This window comes from Pholis gunnellus (genome assembly GCF_910591455.1).
Source record: "Pholis gunnellus genome assembly, chromosome: 5".
Classification (NCBI taxonomy): Eukaryota; Metazoa; Chordata; class Actinopteri; order Perciformes; family Pholidae; genus Pholis; species Pholis gunnellus.
This window is the reverse complement of record NC_136531.1, coordinates 10,643,447-10,665,250: the sequence shown is the minus strand read 5'-3', so window position 1 is coordinate 10,665,250 and position 21,804 is coordinate 10,643,447. Positions and strand designations below refer to the sequence as shown.

The following is a 21,804-nucleotide window of genomic DNA, read 5'->3' as shown; positions in this document are numbered from 1 at the left end:
AACATTTTCTAACCATGTTTGATCCCATCTCTCCAGAGCGTGACTGTGCCCATGTAGACAGCATGACAGACCAAAGCTCACATTTACTGTGTCTGCCACCTGCTACCTAACTGCCTAATACACTTGAAGTCTGTTTAAAGGAAATCCTCAGAGAAAGTGGGATTATCAGTGGTTGTTGTTGATGAATAAGGGGCTTCCGAAGGGTATTGGATTCACATGCATACTGGGAACCTAGAGGAAATGGACAAAATAACAGGAATACCTACAATATGCAAACCAATATAGTAGCACTATAATGATTGCCATCTTTAAATGTGTTTCTCTTTGATTTTTGCCCCTTTATTAACCTGTTACATAAATTTTAGTCTAATATTACCCAGAAATACCCATTGTTATTACCAAGCTATTGCCTGGTTATTACTTCAGTAATTACATGGTATTACAGAATTGTAACCTATATTATTCCACTATTGCCATGTTATTTTCAATCTGTGATATAAAATGCCAGCAACAGTTTTATTCTTAAATATCCATATTGCATCGGCTTAAATACTCAATATTGGTAGGCTTAACTTGTTACGTTCTTTGTGGTGCTGTCAGGATTGCCTCACATTGCAAAATAAAAGGCATTCCTGTTCATTTTGTCCATTCCTGTAAGAATACACACAAAGTCAAGTCAAGTGTAACAAATTGTCCCTTTCTCTATTAAGAACTGGTTTATTTTATTTTTTTGTACCACTGCAGGTAAACAATGTATGGGCCTCGTAGACTTGGACCGCTCGTTGGTAGCAGAGACTCATGGCTACTCTGTGCAGGTGATGACTATGGAGCCTGAAAGCTGTTCACCGAAAAACAACATGCTGGTGGGAAGGCTGCCGCACAAGAGTGGACTGGAAGTTAGTGCTAGACAGCAGGAAGCACTGGTGCACAATTAGGACTGCAAGAACCGGTGTGGTAGATTTGATAAAGTACCCAGCCTCTGTGGCTCCTGGCTGTGTCATCATGGTGCTGAGAATATAACTTTTTTTAACCACCCTCAATGTTTTCTTTTTCTTTATTTTTTTTACAAGCCTAGGAAAATAAATGAGATGTTTGCTCATTATTTCTGGACTAACCTATCTCAAAATCTCATTCAGAGTGAAGGTAAAGGCAATACTGCTGTGGTTTCTGATGCAATAAACTGAATTACTCCTCTCCCTTGTGAAAAACACTCAATTATGGGACGCTTGGTTGTAGTAAAAGCTAGAACCAACTGCTACGTTTCGTTTGTGTCCTTGCCTAAAATGTGTGATCAAGCTGTCAGCGTAAACAGAAGCAGCAGGAATTACACAGCCACATTGTGAATTAAGCACACCATACTTTCCACATGCTGTTTTGGCAAATTGTCTGTATGCGGCCTTCTGTGATGGAACTGAGTCATCTCCCTCTGTTGCCAGGTATTAACAGAAGGGGGAGAAATTCAGCAGTAAAAAGTCATCTGCACTTAAAGATCAGATGGGGAATTATCATTATCTACCACTCCTGTGTCCGTGATTGTGAAGGACTGGCAGAGAGAGAGGAATATAGAAAGCGAGATATTGGATTTAAACTCGTCACATCAGGTAAAATGTAGCATTTGTCATAGATCTACAGAGAAACTGATTATTCCTCATAAAGATTGAATGTGATTATGGTATGCACGCAGTAATACGTTCAGCAGCAATGAATATTTTATGATGCTGGCAAAAAAGGTCAGTGTGCTTGATTACATGCATACTATTCAGATCCCAGTTGTTGAAAATCACAAAATTCGCTCCTTATTTCCAAACCTGCATACTTAAGGCATACTGTAGCCCCTTAAGCTTTCCTTCTTTCAGGTGAAATTAGTCATCTGTTTCAATTAAAAATCCCGTGTTGTCACCTTTGTTAGTGTTTTGCAGCTGCTTCAGAAATCAGGGGAGGTAGCCTGAGAGCCAGCTTTCCTGCTCACACCGAAGGGATAGATGAGAGAGGTCCAGGCTTCTCCAGCGTCGAGCTCATCTGAATTCAGTCAGCAGACTCAATCTATCCTGAGGTGAATGGCCAGACACAGCTCCTGCAAAGGACTGAAATGATTTCAAAAGGAGACGCCTGACTCCCTGTTCATGTTTGTGGCTCTGCACAAGTGCACATTACAGAAATTCATATATGCACAAAAGAGGAGAGACAGAGTTGGTGTGGCACTACTTAAAGCTTGCATGATAGATGGAATATTGAGGTGTGAAGTGGGTTGATTCAACTGAAACACCTCTGGCTGGAAGGTGACAAAAACCGGATTCTTTGTTTAGACAGAAATAGTTAAGCTATCTGAGCTCATTTCTATGTAAATGCAGAGTGTTTCTTCACTAATGGTCGCCCTTGTGACGCCTTTCTATGAGCTGGATGTATTTTACTATTGTGTATTAACTGATTGGCATCAATAAAAAAAGTTGACAAGATGTGAGCTGTACCTGAAACTAATTCGTTTTTGTGGAGCAAAAGAAGCCTGTAACTGAACAAAACCTACATGATACTAGAGTCAATTTTATCAGCGAGTAGACTTTATGCATATGCTGATAATCAGCTTTGAAATAATAATGGATTTACACTTTGATGTTGAATCTTTTCAGCAGACGCTCTCTTCAACATTCATGTACGTTTTCAAAAGCAGCTCTGAACTGGACAATTTGTCGCTGCAGCAAACCTGAAATAAAGGCGCTTTCATTGTTTTATTGACTTCAGTTATTACATGTAATTAAAACTCAGTTCGTTGCTTCATATTTGGTATGAATTTTCCATTCATACGAAATGTTTTTTCTTTCACTTGTATATTTTTTCTTATAAACAACCTTGGGCATAATTATAGAAGTCAGGAATAACAACAAATTATTATGCACACATTTCCTATTTGATTGCCTTCAACAGGTCCCAGCTGCTGTTATTGCGCTCAACTAATCATGTCTTAATATCTTCTCTGATGCTTCACTATACCTGTCACATCTGCCGTCACCTTATAAAACCTCCGTTTAGGATTCCCCTTCTGATGTTCTATTTTTGTGTTTATTTACTACTTTGGTCTGCTGAAGATGAAACTAATGACTCACTTTCCCTCATTAAAGGGTGAGTTCACCCAAATCACTAAAGTACAGCTTTCTTTTTCCATTTACCCCTGACAGTTCCCAGAATAATTTAGACATAAACTCTGGAAAGAAATATTGATGTTTAGCATTTTCTACAAGCACCACAATGCTTCATTGTACAGGTCCTTAATAATTACTTTAAAATGTCCTCGGACATTTCTTGGAACTGGCACCGATGATAAAATACTGTAGATTCAATTTTTCAATAATGCTCCTTCCAATTACTTAATTCAAATGAATTTCTAGTAAGGAGTCCCAGGACAAAGCAGTTAAACTCAATAAAAAATCAGAAATTGTCTAAGAACAAGCAAGAATTCAACACACACAGAATAAGAAAATACGGTTCCTATAATTAAAGACCATACGTTATTATCTGGGTTTCAATCGATCAGCTTTCTGCTTCTACATTCAACTAAATTATAACTAAAAGCAGAAATGTGCCCTCAGTAGAGTGCCGATCCCCGCCATGTGCGTCTGCAACGACCACTGACTTGGAGCGTTTATTTAGACTTCAGGTCTACTGAGCAAAGTGCTTTCCCCCAGTGTGTCTCTGGCCGCAGAGCAGCGGCTGAGAGATACTCAACAGTGTTTGTACTGGTAGTTCTGTTAGCTTATAGCTGATTGCCAAACACACCGTCCAAAACAATATAAGTGAGCAAACTCTTTTTGCCCACTGTGTTGCTGAGTGCAGGAAAGCGGCTATGAGGCGGCGATACACTCAGCTACGTGATCGCTATCGGCCCCTACTGGCCGGGCGCTTGGTAAAGACTAGTATGGCAGTATTAAACAGAAAATAAAAGGTGTTTTGAGAAAGTATGTATCCCTGCAGCCATGAGGGGTCTTATACAACAGTATACAGTTTACTGAAGCAGTATGCAAGACTTGCTGTGGACAGACACAGAGACGCTCACTCAAGCATGCATTCACTGACACGCACACACATACACGACCGATCTCATTCTCATCCTGGTGGAGATAACAATAATATCTATCTATATCTATTGGGTGCTCATATCACCTGTTACAGTGTCAGCCAACACACTTCATTCAAATTCTAAAAAGGCGGCAATCTATGCAGGCAATCGGCTCAAAGTCGTATAATAAACTTCATGCAATCTTACCAAAAACAATATTAAACTGACCAAGCTGTCTGCCCGCTTAGCGGTGGAGGGTGGCAGCGTTGTACTCAGCTGTGTGATTATTAACAGCCCCTACCGGCCAGGTGGCCGGTTAAGAGTAGCAATTAAGTGATGACTAACTGGCAGTCATTAGCAGCATAAAACAGGCAATACAATTTCTTCTGAGAAAGTATGAGTCACAACAACCACGAGAGGTCCTTGATCAAGCAGCAAAAACTGGTCACCCAAAATATTGCTGCAGGATGTGAGATTAGCCGTGGACACTAACTCATTGATGCACACATGGAAACATGTACAAGCAATTGCCTAACAATTGCATGATTCTCCTAGTGGAGATGAGACAGGCATCTCCAAACTTCAGGAGATGAAACTGAAGCTTTGCATAACAAAATACCACGTGGGATTAGTGAGGAAATGTGTATGTTTTGGCTGAACTGACCCTTTAAAGTTTCATGTGATCAGTCTTAGTTCTCCACATAATACCAATGTTATTAGTAATGTGGTATAACTTGGAGAATCTGAATTACGCATAACTAGGTTTTAAATGTAATAAATCATAATGGAATTACATTCTTGCAGTCCAGTCGTGAAAATCATGTGATTAATAGTGTAATTATACACAACCGGCATTTCTCCGATCACATGCTTCTCGAGATGTCAAGCGACACCGCATAGATTTATTATCAAATCGGTGACAGGGTGTAACAAGGCAACAGTGCCATGTATCAAAAGACAGCCGTGGCTGTGAACAACCAGCAGTGGGCTAATCACATCAAACCCTCGTCTCATCCATCTCCTGCTCCATTATACTGAAAATGATGGCGTTTAGTTACCCTGTCATTCCCCCTCCCCAATTTCTTTCCATTGGGTCCTTACAGGAGAATTATTTTATTGACTGACTCCTCTGAATTGCAAGGCAAGAGTCTGAATATGAGGCAGACCTTTAATGATTCTGTTTCCAGACAGTATAGGTGTATGTCGGTGTGAATACATTAATGAATGAATAGGCAGGAGGAGGCCTTTAGAGAAGGCTTGTGTACAATGTTAGGCAGATAATTACTCTTGCATCAGACTTAAACTCCAAGCAGTTTCATATGGCAGGGTGCATTACATTTTCTGACACAAAGCAGAGTCAGAATCTCTCTGGATTCAAGAGGCCAAAAAGGTATTTCAATCAAAAGCCACATCACTTGTTTTTATTTACAATAATTACAGGTTCAACGAAGGTCTGTCTATTTTTTTCTAAGCACTTTGAAACACCACTCATTTTGTATTTTGTGCTGCTTATCTTTTTGTCCTCTCTAAATTCAACCCCAGTAAATCACACCGCGTTGTCTTTGCTGTGTGAGCAACATCTACCTGGGTGGGCGATGCACCTGCGTGCCTCAGCAGGCTGCGCAATTAATTAAGGCATTCGCAAAGCATGCGCGGTGCGGAGCTGCATCTGGAGGCTCTTCCTCCTGGCTGTGCAGGTCATGACGTTCCATGTTAAGTCCCTCACGTGGATTTCCGCGATGTTTTGACCGGTGCCTGGTATTTAAAAGACGGGCTCTGGCTGCAGTGGGTGCTGTTGGCTGAAGAGCCCACTGAGTAAACTTGTGAGGAGCGGAGAGAGAGAAAGAGGGAGAGAGGGAGAGAGAGAGAGAGAGAGAGAGAGAGAGAGAGAGAGAGAGAGAAAAGGAGCTGTGCACTCTTCCCGGCAGAGTGCATCCCGCTCCACACACACACGCAAACACACTCGCATCGGGGTCACTCTACTTTAAGGCAGAGGACTGGTTTCCACTCCCGCACCTCCCGTGTAACGCACATGAGCAGTCTGAAGGACGCCAGCAGACATTTCCTACCTGTGCACCTCCAGCGTGCGTCGCACAAACTCTCCTTCGTCTAATTGTTTCCTCCGCGGTTTCCTACCCGGTGATTTTGGATTACGGAGAAAAACAAGCAGTGCGCGTAACTCCAGAAATCATGGATTTATGGATAAAGTTGATGTTGTTGTGCAGCTGCAGCTTCGGGGCAAGTGCAGACTTTGATGGCAGGTAAGGTGATTCACATTATCGGCGGACGCGGGTGATTTAGTGAAATAACAGTGAGTTTGATGAAGAACCGGCATCACAGTTCAATCCATTTATAGTCTGTTTCTGACAAAACCGCGCCTTTAGTTAAAAATAGCGTATGCTGGAGTGGTTGCAAATTGGAGCATAATTTCATGATCTCCAAACGGTGAAACTCAATTTGGGAGAACATGTTGCTCAAGCCAGATGATTCGTGGTCCAGCCGAATCAGTCCTAACTTTTATTATGAAAACAGTAATAATCCAAGTGCATCCAACCCGGTTGGTTTTGCGCCTTGGAGCACACATTCTGTTATAGCACAAACAGTGTTTTCACCTGCAGCAATCACACCAAGCTGTTCTTGTCTTGTGCAGATATCCGGCAGATTACAAAGTGATGTGACAGCACGTTGCCCGGTGCTTCATGTTCAAACACGAATCTGATGAAGTATGTGCAGACAGGGGTGTGGAGACGTGCCAGACCCTAAAGAATGCGTGTGTCCGAGATTTCCATCTGCCTATAGGTGCATCTGAGTTAAGGAACATGATGCCTTATTTCTTTCTTTTTTTTGCAACCATGCATCATTAAACCAAGTTGTAATTTAGCAATTGCAAAAAGTAATTGCACCAGTTATGTTAATTGTCAAAAAGCTCATTTGTAGGACTATTTGTAATTTGTATGTATCTCTGTCAGACAGGCTCAGCCCAGGTCCTCTCTCATGTTGCACTTTTTCCAATTGAGTGAAACATTTCTTAAGATTATTGAAGAAACGTATTATTGAAGTTGTCTGCATGCATTTCAAAACGCATTTTCAGACTGACTGCCATTCCACCTGCTTGTTGATAGATTTTGACATCTGTCGATTTTCAGCCTTTCTTCCTCCTCAATTCAGTTTCCTGCTGCTGTGTTCAAACGTATTTCAAAAGAAGCTATTTGGATATCAAAGGTCTCAGCATTAAGTGTGTGTGTGTGTGTGTGTGTGTGTGTGTGTGTGTGTGTGTGTGTGTGAGAGAGAGAGAGAGAGAGAGAGAGAGAGAGAGAGAGAATAAAGGAGAGGGCAGAAATATTACAGACAATTTGAGTTGAGCATTGGCACGCACATACAATGTCATTTTTATTGAGGACTTTTTTGTTTTTTCTTAATCACCGTGGATAATGTTTGTGTGACAGGCCATGGTCTGGTGGCTGTAACTTTTATTTCACGCATTGCCTTTGTGTAATGCTCATTTACTTTAACCTAGCAGCAGCATATTGCACATTATTAACATCCCCGCTGATGGAGTGGCTTGTCACCATGGCCATAATTTGACAATTTTTATGGGTTTTATACTTGCCAGGGCCTGAGTCTCTGCCTCAATATTAATTCATTGAGAGAATATCCCCTGAGTCCCAGCACAAGCAAAAAAGCCATTTATTACCTGCTCTCTCTCTCACTTATTGCCTTTTAGAGAGCGTTCCTAACAGGCTTATCCATCTAGTTCTGAAGGGTCCTTCACGGGCATCATTGGCAAGATCATTTTGTTCTCCCATAGCTGCACATAATTACCTATAAATGTGTTGCTAAAAACATTGCACTGTTGTTGATGCCACTCCTTGTTCCAATCAAGGACTCAAGGACAACCAATTTCCTGTCATGTAACATAGAAGCCTAAATAGAAGGCAACACATACAGTAGAGGATATTCTTCCCTAGTGATGTCACTAAACCAACGCAGCCAAGCAGCACATACCAGACCTCCTCAGTAATAATCCAAAGCAGTGGACTGGTGCCAGGTTATGTTGGCGTTGTAATATCAGACCCACATTTGAGCTTTCAGGGGTTGAGAATGATTGCGAAAATACTGTCGAAGTGACATTTTATACAAGCAGTTTGAAATACAAAGTAATACATTTATAGATTTCTGAGTGTTCAACATCTAGCTTATATCAACGAAGAATGTGCCGACATCTTTATTAGGAGTCATAGAAGAGATTTAAAGTGTGATGTTGCCATATGCTTTCTGAGAGTGGACAATAACTGAAGTCAGACTCCACTGACTTACTGTTCAGTGTCGTATTTTATTGAGAGACACTCCTTCAAGTGCTATACCTCACTAAACAAGACTTATGAACTTTATCAGGTACCAACTCAGCATACAGCATTTCAGTTTGTGACTAACACAACTTCTTTCCCTGCTTTTTTTATCATCTTTATTTACTCAGCAAAAAGGACAGTTTTAGAGGAAGAGAAACTCAATGTTGTATTAAAATAAATGCTACATGGACAAATAAACCTACTAGTACTACCACTGGTCACCATAATAGTCTAGTATTAAGTATAGCGACATTGACATTTCTCCCTGTCCTGTTTCTACCTGTTTCTGCAAGGTAAGGTTGGCAGAATCTGCTTCACAATACACTCTGTGACCAGACACTTGTGCATTGTAATGCAATTCAACAGTCCTGTGATGAATAACATATTTGTGATTTAAAGCTGGAATTGGCAGGTTTTTATGGTTGTAAAAAAAAAAAAAAAAAAGGAACTTTCAGTGTATTGTAATTGAAGTGGTTTGATAGATATCTTTTGCACCTCTTCTTTGTTGTTTTCAGGCTTTAGAAAATCTAGCTCTATTGATGGGAGATTTGGCCAATCACAGGTCATTTCAGAGAAAGGGCGTTCCTACTACAAATGCAGATGCACATGCACGTACCTTAAGATGGTAAAAGCCTGGTTTAGTGGGGAATATCCTGCAGAAAAGAGTGTACCCCAAAAAAGGAAGACGGACAAACGCTAATAAGTCATGTGTCAATATTGGTGAAGCATTTTAGAAATGGAGTGAAATGTTACTAATAGTTTAGCCTTCTTCAAACCAGAGTATGTCATCTCAAAGGGCTCAAAGGGCTCAAACCCATAAGTTTGCACAAAAAAAACATGTAATTGTAACGATATCAGGATCCCGATCGGGATGATGTTTGAAATGAATGAGTTGTACGTGTAAAAGTTACTGTATGAAGGGTGTTTGGAGGGGTTTAGGACAGAGAAATGAGAGCTGCAGTTTGTAATTTTAATTGCAGGTTGTAATTTTAATTTTTTTTGCCTTTTCCACAAAACTGCCTACACCATCTATAACAGTAATTGTTGTTTACACTGTGTCGGAGTAGATTTTCTGGTGATTTGTAAGGCTGTAGTTGGTGGTATTGAATGCCACAGTTGTGAAATGAACCCACGACTGGACAGCAGAGTCATGGCCGTCTTTCACTGCGGAAAAACCTTTTCAGGCTAAAGCTAGACGTGCCATGCTAGTGAAAGGGTTTCATTCCCTCTACAAGAAAACATCCTATTAGCTCTTGTATTGCAGCACATGCTCTTAGCTCTTTGTTTGGAAAGAGTGCTCTCCTTTTCAACACAATTGTTGACAACATCTACCTCGTGTTCCTACAGAGGTTGAATGCACTTATGATAAGCTACGCAGGACTAAAAGGTCTGACAAAGCAAGATAACATAATGTCAAGAAAAGTATTGCATTGCAGTATATTGTAAGGGGTTTTCAAACATTTTGCTCTTTGATAGATGTGAATGAGGCGGACATCTTTCAGTATGGTGCTCTATTACAGTGCAAATGCCTGAAAAGTGCCACAGAGTTGACACAAAACACTTATTCCTACATCAGAAGTATCAACAAAGACATCTTAGTATTGTATTTATTGCAAGGATATCGTGCTGCATTGCATTTACATCATACATGTGTTTCTATTTTTCTGGCCACTCAGTGAATACCTTCCACTATGTCTTCTTTGTAAGTCTTTTTTAATAGGCCAGCTGATTTCTCACTTTAAATCCATACCTCAGATATTTGTCAACATCCCACATGGTGATGTGTGTTAATGTGATAGACTTGGCAGTCTGCCTGCAGATCTGGCGGCGCGTTCATTATGACGCCAGACATCGTTTGACTGCACAAACTCATGCCCTCAGCTGAGCCTGGCAGGTTCCAGCAAGTCTTTCACACCGAGATGCTACAAGGCAGCAATCAACATCTATGAGTGTTTGTGGGGGAAATCAATTCAACAGGCACAATTTGCATGCTTCAGTATGAATTCATGGATGGATGATTGATAGATGGATGGAATTATATACCTTCATGGTTCTGATTATCATGCTACACCCCACACTGCTCTTCTGAGCAATAGACTCAATGCTCTTCACTGTCAGGCAGGGGAGATCTTCCAGCTCTGTTTCCATTAGTAAAACAACGGAAGAAGGATGGCGCCCCTACATTCTCCTGAAATAAACGTGTCAGATAGTGTGCGCTTGGGAAGATGCAGGCGTGAAGGGTAATAATTATCTGCTTGAGTTCCTTCAAGGCTTAGAGTAATTTAAGATCATTATTCAGCCCCAGGGTAATAAATACAGGTATCATGCTTGAGTCCATTTGATATGCCAGCTTTCTGTTCAGTAATATCACCGGGGACAAGATGTATGTGAGAAAATGCTCTTTTATTTTGGCGCAGTGTCGTCGTAACTCCCATTGTTGATTGAAACCCGTCATGATTTATAAGCCATAAAAGTTCTAAGAAAATGTCTATTCAGCGTTGGTGGGGTGAGCTGGTGAGCTGGTGAGCTGGTAAATTGAATTGAACCCTCAGTTCCAAGTTCAGTGCGTGTTAGCGTGCACAACTGCCCACAGCTGAATTCAGCATGAAAAGAGGACTGAGAGCAGGAAACTGGATTCCGTGTGTGTATATATGAGTGGAAAAAGAACTAGAGGAAAATATTTGATCATATTTAATCCAGAACCCGTTGTATCTCATGAGGTTCCTGTCTCCTTATTGCTTCTGCAGCACAAAACAGACCATCCACTGGGAGCCTGTAGGGGTCAAACTGCTCCTTTGTTCTTCTTGACATCATGTGCTCAGAGTCTAATGTCATGCCCTTCTGATCCTGGCAGCTGTGTGTGTGTGTGTGTGTGTATATACGGTATATGTACTGTATATGTGTGAGTATATGTGAGTATATGTGTATATATGTATGTGTGTATATATGTGTGTATATGTATTTATATGTATGTATATATGTATGTATTTATAATATATATGTATGTATTTATGTATATATAATATATATGTGTGTATATATATAAATATGTGTATATGTATTTATATATGTGTATATGTATTTATATGTGTATATGTATTTATATATGTATATGTATTTATATATTTATATGTGTATATGTATTTATAAATGTACATGTGTATATATATTTATATGTGTATATGTATTTATATAATATATATGTGTGTATATATATAAATATGTGTATATGTATTTATATATGTATATGTATTTATATATTTATATGTGTATATGTATTTATAAATGTACATGTGTATATATATTTATATGTGTATATGTATTTATATAAGTATATGTGTATATGTATGGGTGTGTATATATACAGTATATTATGTGTATATGTAATATATACTATATAAATGTATCCTCTGGCCAGACAAAATATCAGGTCTACTACGTTATCATATCTTGCTACAGGAAAAAACACTAAAAATCGTAAATTTAATTGCCAAAATAGACCATTAACTTTTTCTTTGTTCCATAGGAGTGTTGTGGTTGCCTCATTTGTCAGTTGTTTCCATTATGAGAATAATATCACATTTCATCAACCTCGAGCTCTTCTGAAAATGCATATACCAGGGGTATTCAATTCAAATTCAAAGGGGTCAAGTCAGAGAAAATGTCCTCATGCAAAGGTTCGGAACATCACAGTAATGTCTAACTTGTGCTATGATTTAGTGCCATGTACAGTATATTGATGTAACCTAGTAGTTGTGTATCAATGCCTGTGTGTAGTCAGTCAGTGTAGAACAGTTTGGTATACGTTCAGATATTACCTCACTTTACTGTAATGCAGCTTAAAACCAGGAAAAGACAACACGTATGTCATATCACGATGTCGATAGAATATCCATATATTGCCCAGCTCTTATTTAACCCACAGAAGATTGTGTAAAACTTTAAATGTGATGGTGTATTCTACTGGCAGTTATCATGTGCAATGATCACTTTGTAATGTCGTATAACTACAAAGGAAGATGACACCAATAGGTTATATGGGAGCAGGTGCACTCACAGCAGCATAAACACTTCCCACAGGATGCCTTCATATTCTAAGACGATAATTACCGTATGCACACTGATGAATAAATTAAAGAGTGCGTGTGAAAAACTTCTGGGTAAAATTACCAGATTTAAATATCCCTGAATTGTCATGGGAGGTTTTCAGGTGTTTTAAAAAGATGTCAACATCCTCCAAATGAAGTGAATTTTGCCAAAGGAAAGAGAGAGATGGTCTCCTTTTATGTTACAACTTTACAGTATAGAGGGACAGCAGGTGCCATATTTGTGTGTGTGTGTGTGTGTGTGTGTGTGTTCTATTATAGAAATAGAGGCATCTAAACCTGGCTGCCCTCCACCTCTTATTATCATTTCCTTCTCTTTCGTTTAGTTTTCTTTCCTCTCCTTTTACTTTTCTTTAACCTTTGTTCCCTTTTAATTCTCTTTCACTTCCCTTTGGTTTCATTTTTTCATTTTGTTTCTCGCCCTCTGTCCCTCCCCTTCTCTCTCACTGTCTTGGGGTTTTTCCCTGCCTCACTGCCTTGCTGCTTTCCAGGCAGCAGACAAACATTTTCCCTGGATCTGCCATTCTCACTTAGCATCCATCTGGGTTTTTTTTTTCCAATGAGGTGATTGGCAGCGGGGGCAAGCATTAGCATTTCCTCCTCTTGGCATAGAAACACTAACAGGCAGGGATAGTGGCAAAGGATGTGCCTTGAATACTGAGCAACAACCTCACTCTCTCATTGAGGCACAAAAGAAAGCATCTATTGTATATAGTATATCAATATAATTTCTTTATTACAGTATTTCCACTATACTGTAATTAATAACCTCCATAGTCAGTCATTCATGAATTGGAGTCATTCAATATTCTACACTCATTGCCTTCTGAGTTATTTATTATTTGCTAGATTTTAGGTAACTCAGAACCAGGCTCTCAAAGTATGCGGCTTGGATTTTCATCAGTATCCTTAAATGGACTGATTCCTTCGCCCCATTCTCTCCATAAATATGTGGTGAGCTTTGGTACAGATAAAAAGGTAATCCACAAGCTCCGTCTGCCAAGAAGCTATTTCTCGCTCTGAGCAGAATAGAACATGGTGTAACAAAAACATCCGGCTGTAATTTCTCTAAGAGGAATTGCAGTGCTTTGGGGAAAAAAAAACGACATCTCTATAAACATTAATACCTGTATGTTCCCCCTGCAGCAGCAATGATATGAGCTTTCACTGTCATGAAATTGTCTGACAGATTTTTTTTAAACATACGGTACAGTGACACATACTATATATATATATATATACATTCGTTGTAGATGGAGATAGGAAACATACTGTAATTTCAAGAGCACCAGGTAGTGTATATAGCTTCAAATCTATTTCACAAACCTTACAATGAACACAACAGTAATGTGGTTTTCTCAGATGTGCGTGTCAGTGGTGCACTGATGCACATTGGAGGATAAATTCAAATCAGGTCTGGCAGGCTTTCAACACGGGTCTTCAGTTTGACATCGCACAAACCAACGTCATCTGATGTGCTATCGCTTTTATTTCCGTGAAGGAAAGATAATCTGCTGTAGGGAAGCAGTGAAAAGTCAGCCTTCAACACCCTGAGAAACTGTGTGTTTTTTCAAGCAAAACATGTCAAATGTTTCGCAAATGTGACTATTTGCTGCTGTTCTTTGTCTTAGATGATAGTACACTGAATAGCTTTGCATTTTGGACTGTTAGTCAGATAAAAAAAATGGGATTGAAAGAAGTTACCTATCTGGGAAAGTATAAGAGGTATTTTCTTTTACTATTTTCTGACATGGGATGTTTTCGTACATTACATGGGACAGAATTTGGGTGCTGTTGAAGTAGCTATTATTTACTATAAAACATAGACAGATTGGTCCAGTCAGTTTTATTTATACGTAACCCCAAATCACACATTTGCCTCAAAGGGCTTTACAATCTGGGCATGTGACACCTTCTATCCTTTGACTCTCAATTCAGAAAAGGAAAACCCTTTAACAGGTCAAAATAATGGAAATTACTTTTACTTAGGCAAAAAGAAATTACTTGGTACAAGTCTGTTTTTTCTACAGCAGAAAAAAAATTAAATGAATGCTTTGAAGCCTTCAAACAACATTAAAAAGACCCCTGCTTTTCATTTAGACATTTTAATAGTCTGTGAACTAATTATGTCATCCCCTCACAGGTGGCCACGGCAGATGGCCTCGTCCAACGGCCTGTGTCGATACGGAGCCAGGGTGGACTGCTGCTGGGGATGGACACGCCGTTCCTGGGGTCACTGCCAGCGTGAGTGCCACCATGCCTGCTGCTGCTGCTGCTGCTGCTTGGGGGGAAATAGGGCTAACAAGGTTGCGAGGTTTCAAGCTGGGGTCAAAGATGCTGCAACACTACCACAGTAACCAGGGGCTTGGGGAAACACATTCACACACACACACACACACACACACATTGTCACAAGAGCAATACATACGGCTAATAGAGCATCACACCTGGGACAATCTTTGAGTAAAGATTGATGACAATGGCTGGTTGGACCGGAGGAAAGGCTGCCATTTATATTCACACTGCAGGTGGCCTTAATAAGGGAGAGACTGTATAGCTGCAGGTGGACACATTCAAGGGTTGATGGGAAATTGATTATAGATTACTTACTGTGCAAAAACAAGCTAGCTTACGCTGCCAAGTAGTATAAAAACAATCCATAGTGTCGTCGGGTGCACTAATCCTCAATTCATCTTCATATCCTGCAATGTCAACTTGAGGATTCAGAGGATGTGTCTCCTGTCATCAGCACACACCTGCGTCACATAAACTGTATGAAATATTAACACGTGTTTTCTCCGGCATATTTACATTGTGTGACGATCCTCTGCTCTCCTATAATACTACCCAGGGAGGTGTGACTGTGAATATACTAAATGGGTGTCAGATCTGGTCAGTTGCCTCACAAATGTCTGCATGGCTTGGTGCCTGTGCTGGTATAGCTGCTGCTTTGTTTTTGGAGGTTTAATCATTCACGTGGAATCAGGCATACACCAGCTTCTGGAGGGCGCGGGTAAAACAAACAAAAAGTCAAGGAAGCCAAAATGAAACACGCATGATATGTTGCAATGGTTTAATATATTCTAACAAGAATTATTTTGTGTTTACTATTTTATGTGATTATTCTAGTAAAACGTGACGCTATAGAGCGCAGGTTTCTCGTAACGTTAAATTGCACATTTTTTATTCCGTCACGGAGGACGGCAAAAAAGTTTCAATATTTTAACTTTGGACCGTCACAAACCGTTCTGCTCTTGTCCGCTAAAATGATACGTGGGGTGTCGTCTACCGTCTGCCTGATTCCATGAGAATGCATCATTTTCCACAGCAGGAACTTAGTAACAAGCAACATGTTAGACATTTTGGGAAATAAAGTTAATGGTTTACTTCCCAATTGTGATTCGTCAAGCCAATGTGTCAACAACAAACACAGCAGTAACCAGCATTTCACTGCCGGGACCACTTGGCAAAGTTTGTGTTGTTGGTGCGCTGGAGACGACCATTTCCTTTCACAAGATTTCACAAGTTCATCCTTCAATTTATCTCTCTACGGATTTTTTTTCTCCTTATTTCTGTCTTTTATTTTCCATCTCAACTTCACAAAGAAGTGAAAGAAAATCAATGTCAGCATTAGTGCCACTTCTTCTATCATCGTCTGTCCCACAATTGCTCTCATCTGCCAAAGGAAGCATAGCTTAAAATGTCAAGATTTATGAAACCCAAAGAAGAACCTATAGCACCAAAGCCTTACGAGTTCTTATTGGAAGCTGCATGTTATGGGTTGTTAAGTTCCTGCTATAGAAACTCTGCATGTTGATTTATAGCTTGTTAAAATAATGTTTTCTGTTTGTGTTTTTCATTGCTGATATTACCATATTTTAATTATGTTTTCACGTATTGAGGCTCATCATGCCATGCTATAGGTTTGTTTATTTGTTGTATTTTGTATCCTTTTTTTTGGGAAACATGTCACACACTGCTTGTTGGGCCCAAAGGTCTGTGCTGCTGCAGCTAAAAGAAAGCTCTGTATTTGCTTTATTTTTTTAAATCCCAATTTCATGTAAAAGTGGCAGAGTGCCATTTTTCACTTGATGTGGACGTGCACCGCAAGATTTCTTATTCTGTTCTGCTGAACACAAACAGTATTACTTGAGTTCATGGCCTCAATGTTTTGTATTCCTTTTAGCCCAGCTAGACTCACCTAAGGTCTTTGCAAGACAAATCTGCTTTTGTTCACCTCTTGCTTCATCTTTATTAGAAACAAAATATGATAATTTTATTCTAACATAAACACTTGGTGTCAGAAAAACAAGTTATGCTAATGGTGACAGACCTCGACTCGTTGCTTGAGAGGGGTTGATTTCACGGTTGGAAAGTAGAGGTTTTCTTTTTGCAATAGAACCTCCGACCTTTTCCCAAGGCCTGGACACTTGAACTACACAGTCTGTGCTGGAATGATGTAGGAAAAAGCAGCACTGTTTGACTGAGACCGATCAGTTGTATCATTGGATTCTGTTTGTTTGAACATGGAGCCAGACTCAGCATTAATCCTCTTGGCAGGAGTCAGCAATCTCAATGCCCAATCCCTCCCAGTGCATCCGTACTGGGCTCTCTGCATTTACAGGTTCCCAAAGAAATTCAAGGTGGAATAGACGTGGGTTTTGAATGAAGTCGAGAAAGAATGACTTAATTAAGCTTAGTAAAGGGGGCAAGACATGATACATTTACTCTTTCTTTTTTTTTTTGCCCACTTAAATCCCAAACAGTAATTGCCACATGACAAACCATTTGTTGGTTTGCTCCGAGACATCAAGGGAGACGATACATCGTCATATGTGACATTTATTTTATAATAAATCAAACACAGTCACATTAAAAACAAGTCATGTTTGCATAAATTACTGAACCAGCCAAACAACAGTGTGTGAACATGTTTTCTTTGATGTTCTGGAGTCCCATATGTTCCATGTTCAGCCAAAAAATGAGTTTGAGTTTAACCACCATACCGAGCTGCTAAAGTATTTTCACTGCAGCACTTTTTATTTCAACAAAATCAAATCTGTTCTGTGAGTTAAATCACTCGGTGAGTGCTTGCCTTAATGTTTCCAAATGCTCATGCCGGGGGGCACGACTCAAATCCATTCACTTGAGACTACACAATCGGTACTCCATCCAGTCAGTAATGTGTGTGTGTGTGTGCATGTGTGTGAGGGGATGCAGTCAGTGCAGATTTGAGCTCTCGGTTAGTTTTTTTTTTGTGGCGATAGAAGAGATTAGAGTGAAGCTATAGGATCGCGGCTTTCTATACGGAGCTCAGGCGATCGGTTTGTGAGACTTCTCTCAAAGAATGAGAAACTTAATAGATCAAACCTGAGAGAGGAGGGAAAGGACTAAAAGTTGGGGAAAGTAAAAATCCTGAGGTGTAAGGGAAATGGTTCAGAGGTAAGGAGTTAAGAGATGATTGCTGCTGGAATGGGGGGGGGGGGGGGGCAGGAGAGAGAGAGAGAGAGCGAGCAAGAAAACCAGGCAGATGGAGAAAGAGAGAGAGAGGCTTTAGATTTATAGTATACTGAAGCTCTTATATTGTTCTGACAGGCCATCCGGTAGGCAGAGCCACACTTGAAGCTACTTACTCAAACCAGCTGCCATCATGAACACTTTACTGCTGCTGTGAGCATTTAAACATTTGCATTTCCAGTGTGATACAGTCAACAGTAGAAATACTTATCACCTCTTCCACTCTTGATGATCCCACGACTCAGTCAGTCGTAGCAGGAGCTTCGATAATTTAATACATTTGAGTTCCAGTAATACAAGACCTTGGAATGAGGTTGTTCATTTGAAACTAATTTCATCCATATTACACGTTCTGAAAAGCCAAAATTGTCTGGGGTTTTGCTATTAAAAGTGTGGAGGAAATAGATATGCTCTGACCTTCTTATTGAGTAACTTTAACCAAGTGATTTAGTTCCTCAACCTTAACTATCCTTCAGACGGTTAATCATCTTTGCCTAGCATATCATAGTTGTCATGCGCGGATATTGTTTAAAGGAGTAATTTAGTGATTTATCATTGATCTTCCATAAAGTTGGGGGCTTGGTAGAAACAGATAAGAAAACATTGGCATTAAACATTAAAAAGAAATGATTGAACGTAATCTTGGGTTTTGCAGAATTGTCTGATATCAGCATTCTTGTTTGGACAGACTGATACTGTGATCACAACAATTGAGGACTTGAATAATGCCGCGTTCACTCCGAACGCAAAGCAAATGTTTTGCGCAACGAGATTACGTACAAAGCAAATGCAAAGATGCGAGTTGGCTCCCCAAAGACTTGGCTTAAGATCAAAAACTTTCAAGTTAACAGTTAAATCAGATATATACACATCATTTCCTCAGAGGTCCAAGTCCTAATCCACTAGGACTTGGATTTAGTCTGATTGAGTGCGGCCTTTGTTTCGACAAATGGTGTGGACAGGATTAAAGCAGAACTTTTGAATTAGTAATTCGAGCTAACAAAGTGAGCAACCAAAGCAGAAAAGTGATATCTCAGCTTCAGTAATTCACTTTCACATGATTGTCTGTGCAGCTTCCTTGTCTGCTCCACTTTCTTTCATGATCACCGGGCTGAAAAGGCCAGTCGCAAAGTGTGTCTTTTCATCTGCTTGACGTAATAAGGTGAAAACAAAATGGAAGGGTGTGCTCGTAAAAATTAGAGAGAACATATGCGCAAATAAAAGGCACATGTTTCGAATGCCTTGACACAGTCTTTGCAGGCACAGTGCTGATATAAAGACCTAATGTCTCTTCACAGTCAGTTAGCTGCAGCGTTTATTTTCATATTGAAGAACCAGGACGGAGAGCTCCTTGAATGATATTGGTGGTGTTTTCATCTTTCAGCCCAGCGGTGTACATTTTAATTCACAGAGTGCAAAAGAAAGCTGCTTCATACACGTCCATTTAGAGATCAGTGATAGTGAATTTGTAGTCCATGATTTAAGAAAAAGAGAGCATCCCCGGAGACGGTGGTTTTATTCGGACAACTTTTTCATTTTTAGAACTCAAATGCATTCAAAATGTGCGTATTACCAAGAGGCAAGTGGGAATATGTGTGACTCCAGAACTCCAGACTGTGTGTGTGTTTGTCTTTATTTTATTTTTTTCCAGGAACGTTTGCTTGTCAAAATGACCAGGCTCTGCCCTCTAACATCATGTTTATTTTTTGCTCACAAAGACTAAACAATACCCGCAACCTTTGTTTGTTTGGCTGTTTGTTTTTCAGCTCTCTTCGCCTTAACTCACAGAGTAGCCGGGATAAGGTGCCAGCCCCAAGGTTAGCTCCACATGTTTCTTGAAATAATCGTGCTAGACATGAATTGCTGGGGGCACATCCTCTGAATCCTGGACTCACTCACTTATTTATAGAGTCAAGCCGTCCCCCCACTAACCCCTCACACCCCATGGTAGCGGCCATCTTCTTCGTTCCGGCCTTCGAGCTATGCAAACAGCTTACACTCTGAGGACCTGTTGTCACCTGAAGCTGTGTCTTAACATGAATTATGCTGACGTTTTTTTTTTCTTCGTTTTATTAAGATACAACCGCCCCTCTAGTCGACCCCATAAAATACTAATGAAACCATTAAAGCTTAAATCCATGTTGTTGTTTTTTTTAAATGAATATGTCCGCAGCATATCCATCTGCATGGTGCAGTGTAAAAACGGAGTATTTTACTGCGGTTGGAGATGCTCTGCATACGTAACTACATTCAAAATAAGTCAGGTGGAGAATGCCAATGTCCTCGTACTTCATCCTTTGGGTAAACGAAATATTCGCCATGACATTACCTGGTCGATCGATGACATTTCACTGCATACAAATTAAATAGATCAAATTCAGACCCCAGACACAAGATGATCTGTCCTCGTTATAGTATGTAATAAGGATGGATTCGGTAATCAGCTGAACCATTTTGATAGATTATTTCTCAATTATGAATCGAAAATGCAAAAAGTTCTTTTCAAATGTTAGAATTTTCAACTTGTCTTACTTTTGAAAAGCATATAATTGTACCTTGACTGCTTTTGGGTTATGGACTTCTAACAAAGAAAAAAAAACAATCAGCAAATCAACCGATAATGAAATAATGATTACAAGCAGCCTCAGGTAATTACTTAGTTGATTGCAAGATGATGTAACTTGTGATTGATTATGTAATGACTTTCTCATCTTCCTTTGAAGTCATGCATTAAACTACTATAAACATTCATACTCAATATCAGCATCAATTAAAAAATAATACTTTCCCCCTGTGTTCACCATCAGGCATCCATGAACAGCCAATAAATCAAAAGAATCAGTAGCAGCAGAAAGCTGTCCTGACGAATGGCTGATGTAAACCGGAGTGAAAGTGTGTCATCACTTGGCATGTTTTCATGGTGTTCGTGGAACGAGGATCATGCTATGTTTGGCCTTCCAGCTGCCTCGACCGTTTTAGTCGTCCGTGTCCTCTGCTGTGGTTAATGAACACTGGCCGTTTCCCTGATCTCTCTGCCAGGCCAGAGGCTTAAAAATAACCTCAGAGGCAAAGCCTGTTGATGGCCGCCTCTGATCGTGCTAATCAAGTCTTCCCCCATGTAGGAGAATAACACAAAGCCCTCCACTTGACTTCCCTCCAACTAACAACATCACAAGCTTCATTAATTTCATCTGCTGACCAGATAATAAACTCTTTTCCTTTTCCTCCAACCAATTGGGCCATTTTTAATTTGTAATTGTGACCATTGACTGCTCGGTGTGTTAACCGGCTCATATCACAGGCCTCTCCAAGTGGGCTAACAATACTTTCTTTCTATTTGATTACAAAGCCAAATAAAGTGGAATGAGTCTGGAGATGTTATCGACCCCAGTTAAAGGATTCATCACATACCTTAGTGCTTTTGAATTCAGTTTGAACAATGTTACAGACTGAAACCTGAGCAGCTAAAGATGTTCTTTCAGGATAGAACGGTGGCCCTGCATGCTGAATGTGTATGAATGGACATTTCTGAGATTGTAACTCAATTCTGAAAGTATGCATTTCAAATAAAGAGCGTATTATTCAGCCCTTTCTTCGTCAGTTCTATAAAGTAACCCTCAGTATGTGTTAAAGCAGCTTTCAACTTAATTCTAGCACTTAGAAAAAAAAAATTGAAAACAGGAAGCATTTAAAGAGTGAGTATCTCCACAATGCTGCACAATCCAAGACAAGAATATCCAACGCCATCACATTAGCATCAAGTTATGCAGGATTGCTGTGA

At 39.9% G+C, this 21,804-nt stretch overlaps 2 protein-coding genes across 4 annotated transcripts in view; both read left to right on the top strand.

The window, feature by feature from the left end:
• Positions 1 to 2,544, top strand: part of gstcd (glutathione S-transferase, C-terminal domain containing) — a 47,464-nt gene extending 44,920 nt beyond the window's left edge. For both annotated transcript variants that reach the window (XM_079158934.1, XM_079158933.1), the window contains one exon: positions 745 to 2,544. In XM_079158934.1, the coding sequence (XP_079015060.1) occupies positions 745 to 935 (191 nt within the window). In that variant the 3' untranslated portion in view covers positions 936 to 2,544. The remainder of the gene's footprint in view (positions 1 to 744) is intronic.
• A 3,465-nt stretch (positions 2,545 to 6,009) lies between these two features.
• The window catches only part of npnta (nephronectin a), a 44,143-nt gene continuing 28,348 nt past the window's right edge, over positions 6,010 to 21,804 (top strand). The window contains exons 1-3 of one of the 2 annotated variants that reach the window (XM_079158991.1): positions 6,010 to 6,312; positions 14,650 to 14,750; positions 19,790 to 19,840. In XM_079158991.1, coding sequence (XP_079015117.1) covers positions 6,242 to 6,312; positions 14,650 to 14,750; positions 19,790 to 19,840 — 223 coding nt within the window. In that variant the 5' untranslated portion in view covers positions 6,010 to 6,241. The remainder of the gene's footprint in view (positions 6,313 to 14,649; positions 14,751 to 19,789; positions 19,841 to 21,804) is intronic. The other variant, XM_079158990.1, reaches the window with a different exon arrangement.